At 41.8% G+C, this 17,129-nt stretch overlaps 1 protein-coding gene across 1 annotated transcript; it reads right to left on the bottom strand.

Annotated features, from left to right (window-relative positions):
- Positions 1-584: 584 nt before the first annotated feature.
- Positions 585-15,035, bottom strand: LOC138969639 (uncharacterized). Its single transcript, XM_070342496.1, has 5 exons — positions 15,025-15,035; positions 13,029-14,008; positions 10,575-11,002; positions 6,474-6,644; positions 585-3,675 (listed from the first exon to the last, which is right to left on the bottom strand). Exons 1-5 carry the CDS (start codon positions 15,033-15,035, stop codon positions 2,056-2,058), a joined length of 3,210 nt encoding a protein of 1,069 aa, XP_070198597.1. The 3' UTR covers positions 585-2,055.
- Positions 15,036-17,129: the final 2,094 nt, after the last annotated feature.

A 17,129-nucleotide genomic window follows, 5' to 3' on the forward strand; every position in this document is an offset into this window, starting at 1 on the left:
GTACGTTCGTCGCCACAAACTTGTTAATTTTTTTGTCCAGGGACAGATGGCCAGGCCAGCTGGCCTGACACATATGAATCCTAATTCTCACCAATTACTCAGGTGAGTCAAAAAACGGAGGTGCAACCTGAAAGTCCTCCTCTCTCGAGCACTCAAGTCATTACATCATCAAGCTGACAGCCGTCCGTCTGGAGGTTCTCAAACATAAGTTAAAAGTACCGTCCAGTCTGTTGTATGGATGTGGGTCATGGACCCTGAACAGGAAGTACACCAGGCAGCTCGATAAATCAAGTTGCACGTGCGCTCACTGCGGTGCATCATGTGAAATCGCTGACAAAACAGGATAAAACGCGGCCAGCATGAGTCAGTTTCAAAGGTCCATTTCAAGTACCTCCCGCGTACGCGATCATGTTCACCAGTACAGATCTGTCCTGGTTTTTACATGGAACAAGAGCATCCTTACATTTTGACACATACCAAAAATCAACAGCGTGGCTGCACTATGCGCAGAGTGGGATCATTTGTTACAAGTGGATCTATCCCATCTCCCCCCTTTCCCCTATCCTATCTCCCCCCCCCCCGTCGCGATATAACCTTGAATGGTTGAAAACGACGTTAAACACCAAATAAAGAAAGAAAGAAAGAAAGGATCATTTGTTGTGTTATGAGCTACATGACTGAATTTATCAGATTCATTGGTTGTTGCTTTTTCATGTCCCTTCAGCATATTTGGCTATCCAGGAATTTGAGAATTAATTCACAAACCGAAGGTCCCACTGACGCAGCTAGGCTGTTCAGTAATGTTTGGCTTGTGTTTTAAGTTGAAGGATGCTCTTCTCCTGAGTAAAAGCCTAAAAATATCTGTGACGGTGAACACTAAGATTGCAACGAGAAAGAATGTACTTTTAATCAATAGACAAATTACAAAAAGAGCATTACTTACTAAAAAAATTTTTTTTAAAAAGCAACAATAAAACATCAACACAAGTTATGTAGAACACAATAGACAAGCCTTTTGTGCATGTACACAGTCACAACAGGAGAGACGTAATCAATATCATCATTTTATAATGTCGGTAGCATGTGTCCAAAGAACGCGATGAAAAGCACAACTACTTCTCAGAAAGTATACTCATATAGACAAAAATACTTAATGTGAAGTTTTCTTCCACAGGTTATGTTGCATATCATGATTATGTTTTATAAACACACGACATATACATCAATAGTGTAGACAATTGTGGATAGTCCAGAGAAATTTAAAAATTTTACAAGGAATGAAAATAGAAATGTATCATAATACAATGTAATAACTTCTTCTTCTTCTGCGTTCGTGGGCTGAAACTCCCACGTACACTCGTGTTTTTTGCACGAGTGGAATTTTACGTGTATGACCGTTTTTTACCCCGCCATTTAGGCAGCCATACGCCGTTTTCGGAGGAAGCATGCTGGGTATTTTCGTGTTTCTATAACCCACCGAACTCTGACATGGATTACAGCATCTTTTTCGTGCGCACTTGGTCTTGTGCTTGCGTGTACACACGGGGGTGTTCGGACACCGAGGAGAGCCTGCAAACAAAGTTGACTCTGAGAAATAAATCTCTCGCCGAACGTGGGGACGAACTCACGCTGACAGCGGCCAACTGGATACAAATCCAGCGCGCTACCGACTGAGCTACATCCCCGCCCAGCAATGTAATAACGATAACTTGCTCGGATACCAGGCTGTTCTGAGTTCAATACAAGTGCGTTCCCCTCTGAGCCATATTCAAATCAAGAACACAATCCTGAAAGACTCTCATCGTTTAAAAACTTCTTTTCTCCTCGTATAAGGCATGAGAGAAATTCAAGTGTTACGCCCTTACGGCAAAGCCATTAGGGGCATGTTCCCGGGTTTTACCCCGAATTTAGATGAGATACACGAGTGTATGCGTGTTTATGTGGTATAAGCCATCTGCACTTATGGCAGAATGACCGATGTCTTTTACGTGCCACTGTGATGACACGGTGGTGGGACATGGCTACCGTCTGTGATAAGGCTCGTGAACACAGCATTTACAGTCGACAGGTTTGTGTGTCACTGTCCGACGGGTGAGAGTTCTTCTCTGTTTTCAAAGACTCCTTGTTGGGAGAATCAAACTTAATGCTGGAATTGTTGCTGGACAGACCAGTGGTAGCAGACTGACAGCTGCTATGTTGTTGCACGAGCAGTGTACTGCCGTTCTGACCAGAGCTTTGCTGCGAGCTGACTTGCAGGGCGGCAGCACGGTTTTTGCTATGGCCGCAGAGCTGACGCCACAGGTTGTAGACTCTCTTGTTGAGCAGCAGCGTGGTGGCCAGCAGCAGACCCTGAAGTCCCAGCAACACCACAGCGACGTACTCCAGCCAGGGCCGCGTGCCAGGGACAGCCAGCAGGAAGAGCGACAACCAGCACGCCCCAGTGATCACCGACAGCCGGAAACAGGCCACGAGGCTTACGTGATTCTGCCTCGTGCTGCTCAGGTGAGGTCGTCTGCGGATGTGGACGACGGTGACGATGAACAGGACGACGTTGAAAGTGACAGCCAGACCTAGGGGCAGGCCGAAGCCCAGCTGCCGGGACATGCTTCTGTCGATGAAGCAGAGGTACTTGGCTGGGTAGCCCGGGTCTCCGTGGATGAGCTGGTTGCTCAGAACGGTCGCCCCGATCACAGCTGCCGACAGAGAGAAGGAGGATACGAGAGACACACCCAGCAGCTTCCTTGAGGCCAGAGTCAGCCTGGCTCTGAGCGGGAACATGATGGAGAAGAAGAGCTGCAGTGTGCAGGAGGTCATCATGAAGACGGCAGAGAGCCAGAAGAAGTGGAGCAGCAGCGCCAGCACCAGACACAGCTGATGGATCTCGTACTGCTCCAGACCAAACTCATGCAGCGCCTGCGCCAGGAAGAGCAGACAGGTCATGGCGAGCGTGGACAGTCCCGTGCCTTCTCTCAGCGGGGGCAGAGCCAGGTAGGTCACCACCACACACAGCAGGCTGACCAGCGAAACACACGTGCAGACGATGGATACCACGCCCAAAGATGTCCACGTGTCCTCAAATTCAACCCGCGTTGATGTCGTGCGCGGCAGAGCTGGAGTGCTCACACACGCATCGGGAAGGAGAATCTTATGAAAGTCTTCAACACAAAGGAGATAAAAAGTCGCTTGTCTTTCGCGAGTAACGTCAACGGTAATATTGCTCTCATCGAGGTCCAACCGGGCGAGTCTAACCATGAAATTGCTGAACTCGCCCTGTGTCAGATTAACCCGAGGACAGAAGGTGGTGTTCCTCAGCGTAGAAAAGCTCATCTGGTTTTTCACCCCCATTTCTCTTGGTCCATTGTAAACCGCCAGCTTCACAGACATGGACTCGCTTTTCGTGGAACAGCTATCTGGTATAACGCTGATCCAATCAGAATAGTCGAGACAGTCAGGTGCTGGAGTGACGACAGTTAGGTTACCTGAATTCCAATTGGCCCAGCGCGAGGCGTGGTCTTTCAAAGCCCGGATGAGAGAGTCAGCCATTTCTCTGAGAAGCATGGCTTGGGTGCTGTATATTTCCATGGTAACGTCCACCGTGAGAGTGCTGTTGTCCTCACAACCAAGCCGAGGGAAACTTTCTGCTTTGTACAAGTATATCGTGCCTGGTAAATGGATCTGTGGACAAAGAAGAGTGACCATGTGAACTCAACTTTGCTTACAAACATGCGCACAAACAATATAAACGGAGCAAACAAATTATCATGTCAAATTGTCACCCCAACTAAAGCATTAAGGCCCGTGTCATTTCATTTAAACGTTCTGTGCAATTTAAGCCACTTAACTTGGTTATCTGGCACACCTTTCAGATAAAAGATTTCCGCTTTTACATGGATCACGTGATCGTCGCTCAAATAAGGTTACCCCTAAAAGCCACCTGATAAAAACATATGGTACCAATTAAAAATAATCGACCACTAATCATAATAGGCACAACTTGGCAACTTTTACATACGAGGAGAAAGTCAAATCAATTAACTATATCCACAACAGGTTATTTTGTTTATCTAGCTTGCGTATTTCTTGTGTTATGCCATTCCTACTTGTGCATGTGTGAATCGCATGAGGGGGTCAAAAACGGAAATTGTGTGCGTCAATTTTGTTTTTGTTTAGGATTACAAAGGACCAACACAACTATGTATATGAGTTGTTCTTTGCTACTGGTCACAAGTGGGGGTCAGCTCACACGGACGCATTGTTCAATACAGTCTAGGGGAGAAACTGGTCACAAAGCACCCAGTACATGCCAGAGAGATAGGAGAATCGGCACAATAAAAACAAAATACCAAAATCATTCAATAGATATGGAAATATTAAGATTTACTGTGAAAATGCCAGCAAAAATGGCGTCCAAAAACGGGAACGCACACTTGGTGCGTCTTTGAAGACTTACCTCCCGTTCTGTGTTGTTGATAATAGTCGTGTTTGTGCTGTTGTTGTTGAAATAGTATCTAATAAAACTGATGCAGTTCTTGAAATGTTGCAAATTATTGTTGTCTTTGTGAAATGCGAGAGTGTTCAGAGGCGTAATCTGCATACGGCTGATGTCCCACATAGGGTACCCCACTTCGATCAGCGTATCACTCCAAATGAGCTTCATAGCAGAAAAGCAGATACACTACCAACACACTGCATAACAGATCTACAAGTCTCAGCCAGAATCATTGAAATTTACTTTCTGTATAAAATATTGCAATCAAATTTGTTCACGATGTCCCACAAATAACGCAGGTTACCCTCGCCTTCGATTCAAAGTAACTCCAATCTGACTTAATTACAATCGAAACGCAGATGACGAACTGATTCACCACAAATTTGTGGTATTTTACACACAAATTTCAACTGTGTTGTTTCGCGATAAACAGCCATAAACAAACAAATGTGGCGCCGTCACGTCGCCTTGGAAGGAATAACGCAGGTGACCAAGGCTTGTTTCCGATACCTGTCTGATTAAAATCATCGTTTTTTCACGAATGACGGCTCTTTGGCAGATCTGGTGAGTTGGAAACTGTCTATGAATGTTTCATTTAATGTCAAATGCGTACATTCTTGTCGATATTGTTACCTTTGGGCTCATAAATTAAGTCAATCGTCGTGTTGTCCGAAAGTGACTTTTGTCAGCATAGAACTTACTGTGCTTTGATCATTGACTGAGAAGAATCTTCCGATGACACTAGTTCATTTCACTACGCGACTGCAGATCTGCAAGGAAACTTATGGCAGGGGAAATAAGCTTAACTGAAGACAAATAAGCGGAGTAACTGTTCTTCAACGGATTGCTCTTACACTGATCTAAATATTTAGATCTTGTCGTCTGCTAGTCTGCTAGTAAGTAGTCTTCGGTCGTGTGAAAGTCACATCTATTTCGACTGTGTGCATCGATCCGTGTAGTGAAATGTTGATCTTTGATGATTTGGCAACATAACTTCGCTAAATGTGCTTCGAGTGTATCTCCCCGTTAACTGCATTTGAAAACGTCTTTTAACAAGACCATGTTTCGACAGCCCAGACGGGGAGGATCCTCGATAGCTCACAGGGTATATAATGTTTTCCGCCGTTTTTTGAAGAATCCTTTCAAATTTGCTATTCCAAAAGTACCTTATGACACGACTCGAGTGGCAAAGAACATTCTCTGCAATTCCTGTCTCAGTCCGTGCAGCCGTTTCGGGTCCTATCGTCATCATACAAACATACACACAGACACACAAGAACCAGCTTTAAAAGTTAGATTATGTAGGAACCATGTGAACCAGTGATTTTTTCTTATGTACAACAGATACTACAGTATTTCTGCTTTATGAAAAGCAATATTTCAAAAACAAAACTAGAGATTTGAATTTTGACCACTTTTCCCCCTCTCTGTCACCAGTACTGAAGAACAACTCATCAACGCTAATACTCCCATTGATGGAGTCAGATATTATTAGCATAGAAATATAACACAAGAGAATCTATTCTAGCTGTTTTGTGTCTCGGAAAGAAAAATAAACTCAGAATGTACGGGATTTACAGAAATTGTGCACAATATACAGAATAGACGATTTTCGGAAATCAGTAACTGTCGGGGTTTTAAAGGTTGTGAAAGATTGAATACCCTTGCATTTAGGGGGACAAGTAATCCACACGTGCTCCGTGTCCACGCGTTCAAGACACACCCCTCGATAGTGATTGGTCCGTGGGCTGTTTGTCTCCCTCAAAGCAAGGGTATTCACTCTTTCACAACCCATACAGACAGGACAGAGTTATTTTCCCAATTCGTCCATTGCACGCAAAATCACATGTTCAGTGTTTGTCATTTCACAAAACGGTTTAGTAATAGATTTGACCCCGTAGGAGTAAACAAACAAAAACACTGAATATGTATTAATCAGAAACTCGTTTCATCTTGTTCTTCCAAAATAAATGCTAGCTCTTACATAGCTCATTGTAGAAGTTATACGCCCAACAAAAGCAATTGGCATTGGTGACGTTAACTGGAAACGGGAGCAAACTTTGAAACCAAAGTAATTTGATTCGGCGAAAACTTGTGTACAATTGTCTCCTTCACTGCGAAACCCCGGTGCACAGCTAAGCTTTCGGCACTGGCACTGAAAGAGAATAGAAAGTAATTAGTAAAAGTCATCTGTATTCGAGTATGTGTGTGTGTGTGTGTGTGTGTGTGTGTGTGTGTGTGTGTGTGTGTGTGTGTGTGTGTGTGTGTGTGTCTGTCTGTCTGTCTGTCTGTCTGCCTGTTTGCGAGCGAGCGTGCGTACGTGCGTGCCTGTGTGCGTGTGTGTCACGGTGTGTGTGTAAAAGAGAGAGAGAGAGAGAGAGAGAGAGAGAGAGAGAGAGAGAGAGAGAGAGAGAGAGAGAGAGAGAGATAATACATTTACACAAGAAAATATTATTTGTTTTTCGATTGTTATTCAGGAGCGTGGCTTTCGTATTTGCATGTCATACTGTCGGGAACATAATCTTCAAAAATATATCTGATTTTTTTAAACAAAAATCCTCACACACACACACACACATGTGCAAAATTAAAATCACATTATTTACAACAATATTTTTTTTTATTCACAATTCTTGATATCCTTGATATAAATACATTTTAAATTTAGATGTGTTTGGTTTTGTTACGATCCTTTTTACATTTAGTCAAGTTTTGACTAAATGTTTTAACATAGAGGGGGGAATCGAGACGAGAGTCGTGGTGTATGTGTGTGTGTGTGTGTGTGTGTGTGTGTGTGTGTGTGTGTGTGTGTGTGTGTGTGTGTGTGTGTCTGTCTGTGTGTGTGTGTAGAGCAATTCAGACTAAACTACTGGGCCGATCTTTATGAAATTTGACAGGAGAGTTCCTGGGTATAATATCCCCGGACGTTTTTTTCATTTTTTTGATAAATACCTTTGATGACGTCATATCCGGCGTTTTGTAAAAGTTGAGGCGGCACTGTCACACCCTCATTTTTTAATTAAATTGATTGAAATTTTTGCAAAGCAATCTTCGACGAAGGCCGGGGTTTGGTATTGCATTTCAGCTTGGTGGCTTAAAAACTAATGAGTGAGTTTGGTCATTAAAAATCGGAAACTTCGAATTAGAATTATTTTTTTATTAAACGATCCAAAAACAATTTCATCTTATTTTTCGTCATTTTCTGATTCCAAAAACATATACATATGTTATATTTGGATTCAAAACAAGCTCTGAAAATTAAAAATATAAAAATTATGATCAAAATTAAATTTCCGAAATCGTTTTAAAAACTATTTCATCTTATTCCTTGTCGGTTCCTGATTCCAAAAACATATACATATGATATGTTTGGATGAAAAACACGCTCAGAAAGTTAAAACGAAGAGAGGTACAGTAAAGCACAGCGCAATCGCTGCGGCACCAAACAGGCTCGTCACTTTCACTGCCTTTTGCACTAGCGGCGGACTACGTTCAGTTTCATTCTGTGAGTTCCACAGCTTGACTAACAAATGTAGTAATTTCGCCTTACGCGACTTGTTTACATTTAGTCAAGTTTTGACTAAATGTTTTAACATAGAGGGGGGAATCGAGACGAGGGTCGTGGTGTATGTGTGTGTGTGTGTGTGTGTGTGTGTGTGTGTGTGTGTGTGTGTGTGTGTGTGTGTGTGTGTGTCTGTGTGTGTGTGTCTGTGTGTCTGTGTGTGTGTGTAGAGCGAGTCAGACTAAACTACTGATTCCAAAAACATATACATATGTTATATTTGGATTCAAAACAAGCTCTGAAAATTAAAAATATAAACATTATGATCAAAATTAAATTTCCGAAATCGTTTTAAAAGCTATTTCATCCTATTTCTTGTCGGTTCCTGATTCCAAAAACATATAGATATGATATATTTGGATTAAAAACACGCTCAGAAAGTTAAAACGAAGAGAGGTACAGTAAAGCGTGCTATGAAGCACAGCGCAACCGCTACCGCGCCAAACAGGCTCGTCACTTTCACTGCCTTTTGCACTAGCGGCGGACTACGTTCAGTTTCATTCTGTGAGTTCCACAGCTTGACTAAATGTAGTAATTTCGCCTTACGCGACTTGTTTTTTCTGCCAACCACTTTTTACATTTAGTCAAGTTTTGACTAAATGTTTTAACGTAGAGGGGGGAATCGAGACGAGGGTCGTGGTGTATGTGTGTGTGTGTGTGTGTGTGTGTGTGTGTGTGTGTGTGTGTGTGTCTGTGTGTGTGTGTGTGTTGAGCGATTCAGAGAAAACTACTAGACCGATCTTCATGAAACTTGACATGAGAGATCCTGAGTATGGTATCTCCAGATGTTTTTTTCATTTTTTTGATAACTGTCTTTGATGACGTCATATCCGACTTTTTGTGAAAGTTGAGGCGGCACTGTCACGCTCTCATTTTTCAACCAAATTGGTTGAAATTTTGGTCAAGTAAATTTCGACGAAGCCCGGACTTTGGTATTGCATTTCAGCTTGGAGGCTTAAAAATTCAATAATGAGTTTGCTAATTAAAGTTGTCATTAAAATCGATTTTTGGCAAACAGATTTAAAATTGATTGCATCGTATTTTTCATCACATTCTGAGTCTAACAATATATACATATGTCATGTTTACTCTTAAAATATGATCACAATTAACGAAAATAGATTAATTGGTCTTACGATTAAACTTTAAGAAATCGATCCAAAAGTGATTTCATCTTATTCTTTATCATTTCCTGATTCCAAATACATATAGATATGATAGGTTGTATTCACAACAAGCTCAGAAAGTTAACAAGAATACAGAAAAAAGCGCTTTCCTGCTAAGCACAATACGCTACCGCGCTAATCTGGCGTGTCAATATCACTACGTTTTGCACGTGGGAGATGAGCGATTTCCTTCTCGCGGGGATTGACGAAGCTGTACTGTCTTGGTGAACAAATACAGTGCGTTCAGTTTCATCCCGTGAGTTCGACAGCTTGTCTAAATGTAGTAATTTCGCCTTTCGCGACTTGTTCTTTTTACATTTAGTCAAGTTTAAACTAGATGTTTTAACGTAGAGGGGGGAATCGAGATGAGGGTCGTGGTGTGTGTGTGTGTGTGTGTGTGTGTGTGTGTGTGTGTGTGTGTGTGTGTGTGTGTGTGTGTGTGTGTGTTTGTGTGTAGAGCGATTCAGACCAAACTACTGGACCGATCTTTATGAAATTTTACATGAGAGTTCCTGGGTATGATATCCCCAGACATTTTTTTTTATAAATGTCTTTGATGACGTCATATCCGGCTTTTTGTAAAAGTTGAGGCGGCACTGTCACACCCTCATTTTTCGATCAAATTGATTGAAATTATGGCCAAGCAATCTTCGACGAAGGCCGGACTTTGATATTGCATTTCAGCTTGGAGGCTTAAAAATTAATTAATGACTTTGGTCATTAAAAATCTGAAAATTATAATTAACAATATTTTTTTCAAAACGATCCGAAATTACGTTCATCTTATTCTTCGTCATTTTCTGATTCCAAAAACATATAAATATGTTATATTCGGATTTAAAACAAGCTCTGAAAATTAAAAATATAAAAATGATGATTAAAATAAAATGTCCAAAATCGATTTAAAAACAATTTCATCTTATTTCTTGTCGGTTTCTCATTCCAAAAACATATAGATATGATATGTTTGGATTAAAAACACGCTCAGAAAGTGAAAACGAAGATAGGTACCGAAAAGCGTGCTATCCCGCTCAGCGCGACCATTACTGCACTATTCTGACAAGCGCTTAGAACTGTACCCACGGAATACGCGCTATATAAGCTTCATATTGATTGATTGATTGATTGATTGTCGATTTCACTGCCTTTGCCACGAGCGGTGGACTGACGAAACTACGAGTATGCGGTCTTGGTGAAAAAATGCAATGCGTTCAGTTTTATTCTGTGAGTTTGACAGCTTGACTAAATGTAGTAATTTCGCCTTACGCGACTTGTTTTCGTTCACAAAGAGTTTGCAAGGGAAACCATCATAACAATAATCCTAATAAGGCAAAAATGACATAGACTAATAACTTACGACCAATGGATCGAGCGTCGTTCCAATCTCACACTGTCTTCTTTCATTTGAAGGGTTTGGTGTCGTTCTTTCAACTCTGGCAGAGTTGGAGCTGCCATCTTGGGCACCCAGATCCAACAATGCGTAGAAACTTGCTCGACCAACGTTTGCTTCGTCAGATCCCTCGTCGAGGTCACGGTACGCGCCTTGAAAGCCGACATTTGTGTTGCACAGGTAACAGAAAGCGTTCTTGTACTTCCTTTTCACGACGGATGTGAAGCTTGCGCATGCGCGTTCTATTTTGGCGTCGTAGTTGCGCCACAGGCCCGTCTGGTTGCAGGAGGAAATAACTGATTTGTTGACGTACTTGCATCTGCGTAGATTTTCAGCGGTTGTCGCAGTGAAACGAACGTCACAGTCTGTGGTATTGAGGGCCAGGAAATATGCCTCTGGAACGAGCATAAAACAGAATAAAACAGATATGTTACAACTTACTTTGTCTCTTTAAAGGCACACCCCTTCCCGTGAAAATAGTTCGGTTCCCCGTCTGAGGTCTGGTCAGGTTAATACTTGGGATAAGACCATTCCTCCACTTGATCACATACCAAAAACTAACTCCTGACTGCATGCCGTGGTGTGTTGATAATTTTCGATGGATCAATTTCTTAAAACACCATTGGTTGCAATTACAAAATTAATTCACAAAACAAGTCGCGTAAGGCGAAATTACAACATTTAGTCAATCTGTCGAACACACAGAATAAAACTGAACGCACTGCATTTTTTTTCACCAAGACAAAACAGCTTCGTCAATCCGTGCGGCAAGTAATTAAGTCACTCACTGTTCCCGGGCAACACGAAGTGAAACTGACATGCAAGAATAGCAAAATAGTGTATTGCGGTAAGCAGGAAAGCGCTTTTTCTGTAATCTTGTTAACTTTCTGTATGTTTTTTCAATCAGGAAATGATAACGAATAAAATAAGATCACTTTTGGGTCGATTTCAGAAATTATAATCGTAGTACTAATTAGCCTATTTTCGTTAATTGTGATCACATTTTAAAAGTAAACATAACATATGTACATATTTTTAGATTCAAAATGTTATGAAGAATACGTTGCAATCAATTTTGAATCTGTTTGCGATTTTAATGACAATTTTAATGAGCAAACTCATTAATTAATTTGTAAGCCTCCAAGCTGAAATGCAATACCGAAGTCCGGGCTTCGTCGAAGATGACTTAACCAAAATTTAAACCATTTTGGTTGAAAAATGAGAGCGTGACAGTGCCGCCTCAACAATCACAAAAAGCCGGATATAACGTCATCAAAGACATTTATCCAAAAAAGGAGAAAAAAAGGTCTAGAGATATCATACTCAGGAACTCTCATGTAAAGTTTCATGAAGATCGGTCCAGTAGTTTCTCTGATTCGCTCTATACACACACACACACTCACACACACACACACACACTCACACACACACTCACACACACACACGCACACGCACACGCACACGCACACGCACACACACACTCACACACACATACACACTCACACACACACACACACACACACACACACGCACACACACACACACACACACACACACACACACACACTCACACACACACACACATATTTTGGGGACATATCTTAGATTCAAATCAACAGTCTTTATTACATCATTTATACAGTTTGATGATATCTAGCTCTAAAACAAGTCCATGGTTGCAATTTATTAAACAATTATTATCACTTGTAGGATTTGAGCATGTTTGGAAAAACCAATTTACATTTAATGCTAATAAATTACAATTTGCTATACAACAAAAAATTATGAATGAATACGTTTTATTTTGGAAAAACAAAAAATCTGAAAAATGTTCAAGACTTGAGTTTTATTCACTAATTACAGAACGATACACAATACAAGCCTATTTAATTTATATTTCAAATATAAATCATAGAAAAGCTCTAGCAAAATTAAGAACAAGCACACATTCTTTAAAAATTGAGACTGGGCGTCATAGAGGAATATTGCGAGAGAATCGCCTCTGTAATACATGTAAAGTAATTGAAGATGAGCTACATTTTCTAGACAATTGCAAGAAATTTAACAATATTAGAAAAAAGTTTGTAGAAGAAGAAGTATCAAACTGTGACTTAAGGAAACCAAGCGATCTGTTATTTAAAAAAGACGAAAAAATTCAAAAATTGCTTGGAGCCTTTGTTTTTAATTGTTTCAATATTGAATGAAATAATTTGTACATTATTTATCCATTCAGTTATTGTACAACTTGTGTCAATATCCTTAAGGGTTGATGACAATAAATTCTATTCTATTCTATTCTATTATTCTATTCTATTCACACACTCACACACACACACACACACACACACACACACACACACACACACACACGCACACACACACACGCACACACACACACACACACACACACAAAACACTCACCTGCAGCAGAGGTGACAGCGTACAAGAGGTCAGCATCGCACGTGACAGCCGTGTTCCAGTCAGTGAGATTCTCAGCGTGTTCTCCGTGGCACTGGGCGCAGAACTTGTTCCGGTACACCACCCCGTGTCCCGACGTGAGCGGCCTGTGATAATCCCAGTGATCGGACATCTCCCGGTTCTCACACTTCAACTCCAGCGACTCAGCTGTCTCTTCCTCGGCCGTAGACTTTCCATTCGTTCCCTGACTGGAGTTGGTTCTGTGCGCAGGAATCTGAAACGAGCTGTTACTTGAATCAGTCCTCGGGCAGTAATTGATCATGGAAAAAAAGTTGTCAAAGTCTTTTTCTGACTTCACTGGTTTCATGTGAGATATCTCGCAAGTGTACAGGTCTCTGTCTTCAGTCATCGCCTTCATTTCTTGGCGCGTCAGAGGAAAGGTTAGCAGCTCGAGAGTGATGGTGTCCAACAGCTGCACGTCAGGACAACAGTCGTCATAGAGGGGACACAGGTGGTCACAGAAACACGGACTGCAGGCCCGAGCTACCATTGACCTGGCGCCTGGGTATGGGAACATGCAGCTCGTTCCACACAGCTCTGTGTGCAGCGCTACCACCTGATAATCAAAGTCTGGAAAGATGCTGGCAACCTGCCTCTCGAAAGGGGATGGTACGTCGAAGGGTGCTTTCGGAGCATGTTCTGTTATCGTAATTATGGGGTTCGTAGATGCATGGAAATCCGGGAGAGGCTGTGGGTCAGCATCGGGGACAACTTCCACGGGAACGAACCACACAGGCGGAAGAGGCGTCGTTTCAGGGATCATAAAGCCTGGGGTCGGTTCAGCATCACTCGACCCATTAACTTCAACAGTCCGTGGAAGATGAGTTGAGTTGATGGGGGTCTCGGCTTTGTCTTCTGTGAAGGTACTTACCCCCTTACTGAAATGGTCGTTGGTTTCGTTGGCAAAGGGTGGCGCTGTTTGACTGCCAGGTCGTAATGATGGAGTTAATGGTTGTGGTACTGAAGCCCTGACTTTATCCTCAGTCCCGATCCGGACTGTTGAACTTCCAGGCAATAAACCAGTCAAGTCCGTGAAGCGCGCAGATCTTTTTGGGCTGGTCGATCCTGATTTCGTCAACTCAATATAATTGTCGGCTGTTGTATCGTTGGACAGCATGTCCAGAGAAGAGTCGTTTCGACCGTAATGAGTTGTGTCAGTAGTCACGAGGGGTTGTAACAGCTCTCGGTGTCTTTCCGGTAATGTGGAACGCAGTGCGACAGGACTGACGTCACTTGATGCCTCAGTAGTCCTTGCATACTGTTCAGAACGTTTGCTTACACGAGTTGGTGTAGATTCCCGAACCAACAGTAACACCAGAAGAATATATTGCAGGAACGACGAACAAAAACTCGTTTTGGTCATTTTGGAGTTTATTTCAGACAGAAAAAAAGATAATGTCACTGTGCTCCCATTTGAAGAATTCTATTGTGCTCTTATTTTAGCTTTGCTAACACTGGTTAACAGAACAAAACTGCACAACTCGATCACTGAAAACTCGTTCTTTTCCTTTCAGTAGAAGTCTCACCATTAACGCGCACGTATGCTTCAGACACAGTCAGTTGAAGCTTCTGTTAGTATCAATACAGTAATACAGTCTTTAAAATTATAATTTGAAGAAGAAGTCTTGTCGGTGTCTCATAGAATTGTCATTGTTGTTATTCAATTCGACAGTTTGAAAGTGGTTCTGCTAGCCGCCAAACACAAAATGTTGCAGGTACATACGCGGAGGCTCTAAGAAACAAGTAGTCGATCCGCTGTCCCACGTTATACATATTCTCCACCAATCATTCTTTGAAAGCGGAGCGGCTCTTGTTTCTGACTCACACAATCACCACTGATTGGAATCTCTGCCATCAAATGATGGCCTGTGATTGTTCGGTCTGCTTAATAATAGAAACTGTCACTACAAAGTGGCGCGGAATTAATAGCGCGCCACACCTCGCCCCCATGTTACCGTGTGTGCATCCATACAATCATATGCTTGGCACAAAGGGTCAAAATTCCGAAAGAAAAAAAATTAAGACATAAGGCTCTATTTTCAAAAATTTAGAAAATTAAGAATTCGATAAAAAAAAGGCCTTATTTTGAAAATAAGACCTTAAATATTTACGGTCATAAAGAATAAGGGCGTAAATAAATAAGACCAGGATTTTTTTAAGACCGTAATAAAATAAGGCTTTTGAAAAATAAGGCCTCTGACAAATAAGGCCTTAAAAATAAGGCTACTACTGCTCACCATAATAATAATACACAATTACTGAATGACACATATAGATGACAACACACGTAAACATACACTCACACTCACGCACACGCTCACAAAGACACATATATATATATACGTGCGCGCGCGAAAAAAAGATAATAAATGGATGAAGAAACAACATTTCTGAAAGATAAACATAATGACACTGGTTGAAATCGTTTGTCGCACCTGTACTCTCCTGTTAACATGTACCTATCCTCACACACACACACACACACACACACGCACACACACACACACACACACACATTCCCTCACTCACTCACACACACACACACACACACACACACACACTCACACACACACACACTCTGTCAGTTTTTCTGTCAATCTGTCTGTGTGTATGTAATGAGCCGACGGCCTTTGTTCCATAAATTATTGTCATTTTTATTTAATTTCTCGGTCTGTCTGTCTATTTGTTTGTCTGTCCGTTTTAGTTTTAGTCTGCCCCTTTCTCTGTCTTTGTCGGTCGGTTGGTCGACCAGTCTCCTTCTCCCCTCCCTCCGTCCCTCTTTTTCTTGATCCCCATCGGTATCTCCCACCCTTCTCTCTCTCTCTCTCTCTCTCTCTCTCTCTCTCTCTCTCTCTCTCTCTCTCTCTCTCTCTCTCTCTCTCTCTCTCTCTCTCTCTCTCTCTCTCTCTTTCTCTCTCTCTCTCTTTCTCTCTCTCTCTCTCTCTTTCTCTCTCTCCAACATTTTAAAACGTATTATCATTAGATTAAACCCTCCCATGGGCGAGGGCTGGATGTAAAAAAGCACCTGTTTGCTTATGCCATTACCCTCGTAAATAAAGAATTTGTCATTGTCATTGTCAAATTTGTCATTGTCTCTCTCTCTCTATCTCTCTCTCTCTCTCTCTCTCTCTCTCTCTCTCTCTCTCTCTCTCTCTCTCTCTCTCTCTCTCTTTCTCCCTCTCTCTGTGCGTTAGTCAGTCCGCCTGTCACTCTGTCTCTCCTCTCTGTCTAAAGCTTTCTCTGTGTTACAGCATTCTAGTGGCAGAATAAAAAGGCCGTAAAAACTAACGCCTTACAAAAATGAAGGCCTTTATTTCTAATATAACCTTAGAAAAGGAATGCATTATTTTTTTAAGGCATTATTCTGAACTAAGTCCTTCAAAGAAATAGGCCTTATTTTAGAAATAAAGATTTTGTTGTTCAAGAAACAAGGAATTATTTTGAGGAGTTTTGACCGTTTGTGCCAAGGATACATACAGCCCGCCACTCCCAGAAGAGAGAGAGATAAATTCGGAACAACGGCTGTTCGACGTCAACAGGTATTTAATCGCACGGGCTGGAAGCTTTTATCCAAATTACATAGTTTTTGCAAGAAGTGACAAATCACTGTGGACTGAATGGCGTGCAACCAGGGGGTATGCAGCTGCATGGTCCAACAGCGTCAGACTGATTTGCGAACTAAGAGAAAGGCTGTGATAACGCCTGAATAAGTCATTACAACACCTGAACACTGACGGGATTTTTAGATGATTGCTTTTTTCGTTGGAGTAAAAGGAAGAGCGACACCTACACAACTGCGAGCTTTTTATAACAGTGATTTAATGAATACTTGACTAAATGTATTTCGGCAGACTAAGGATCGAGAGGACGATGTGTGTGTGTGTGTGTGTGTGTGTGTGTGTGTGTGTGTGTATGTTTGTGAGTGTGTGTGTGTGTGTGTGTGTTTGGTGAGTGTGTGTGTGTGGGTGTGTTTGGTGTGTGTGTGTGTGTGTGTGGGTGTGTTTGGTGAGTGTGTGTGTGTATCACGTGGGATGAAGTTTTGGG

The sequence above is a fragment of the Littorina saxatilis genome, linkage group LG6 (genome assembly GCF_037325665.1).
Source record: "Littorina saxatilis isolate snail1 linkage group LG6, US_GU_Lsax_2.0, whole genome shotgun sequence".
Lineage (NCBI taxonomy): Eukaryota > Metazoa > Mollusca > Gastropoda > Littorinimorpha > Littorinidae > Littorina > Littorina saxatilis.

Coding starts and splice junctions, on each gene's coding strand:
- LOC138969639 (XM_070342496.1), bottom strand. Junction 11,003..13,028: donor CGCTGTCACCTCTGCTGCAG/GTGAGTGTTTTG, acceptor TGCTCGTTCCAG/AGGCATATTTCCTGGCCCTC. Junction 3,676..6,473: donor TAACTTCTACAATGAGCTAT/GTAAGAGCTAGC, acceptor CTTTGTCCACAG/ATCCATTTACCAGGCACGAT.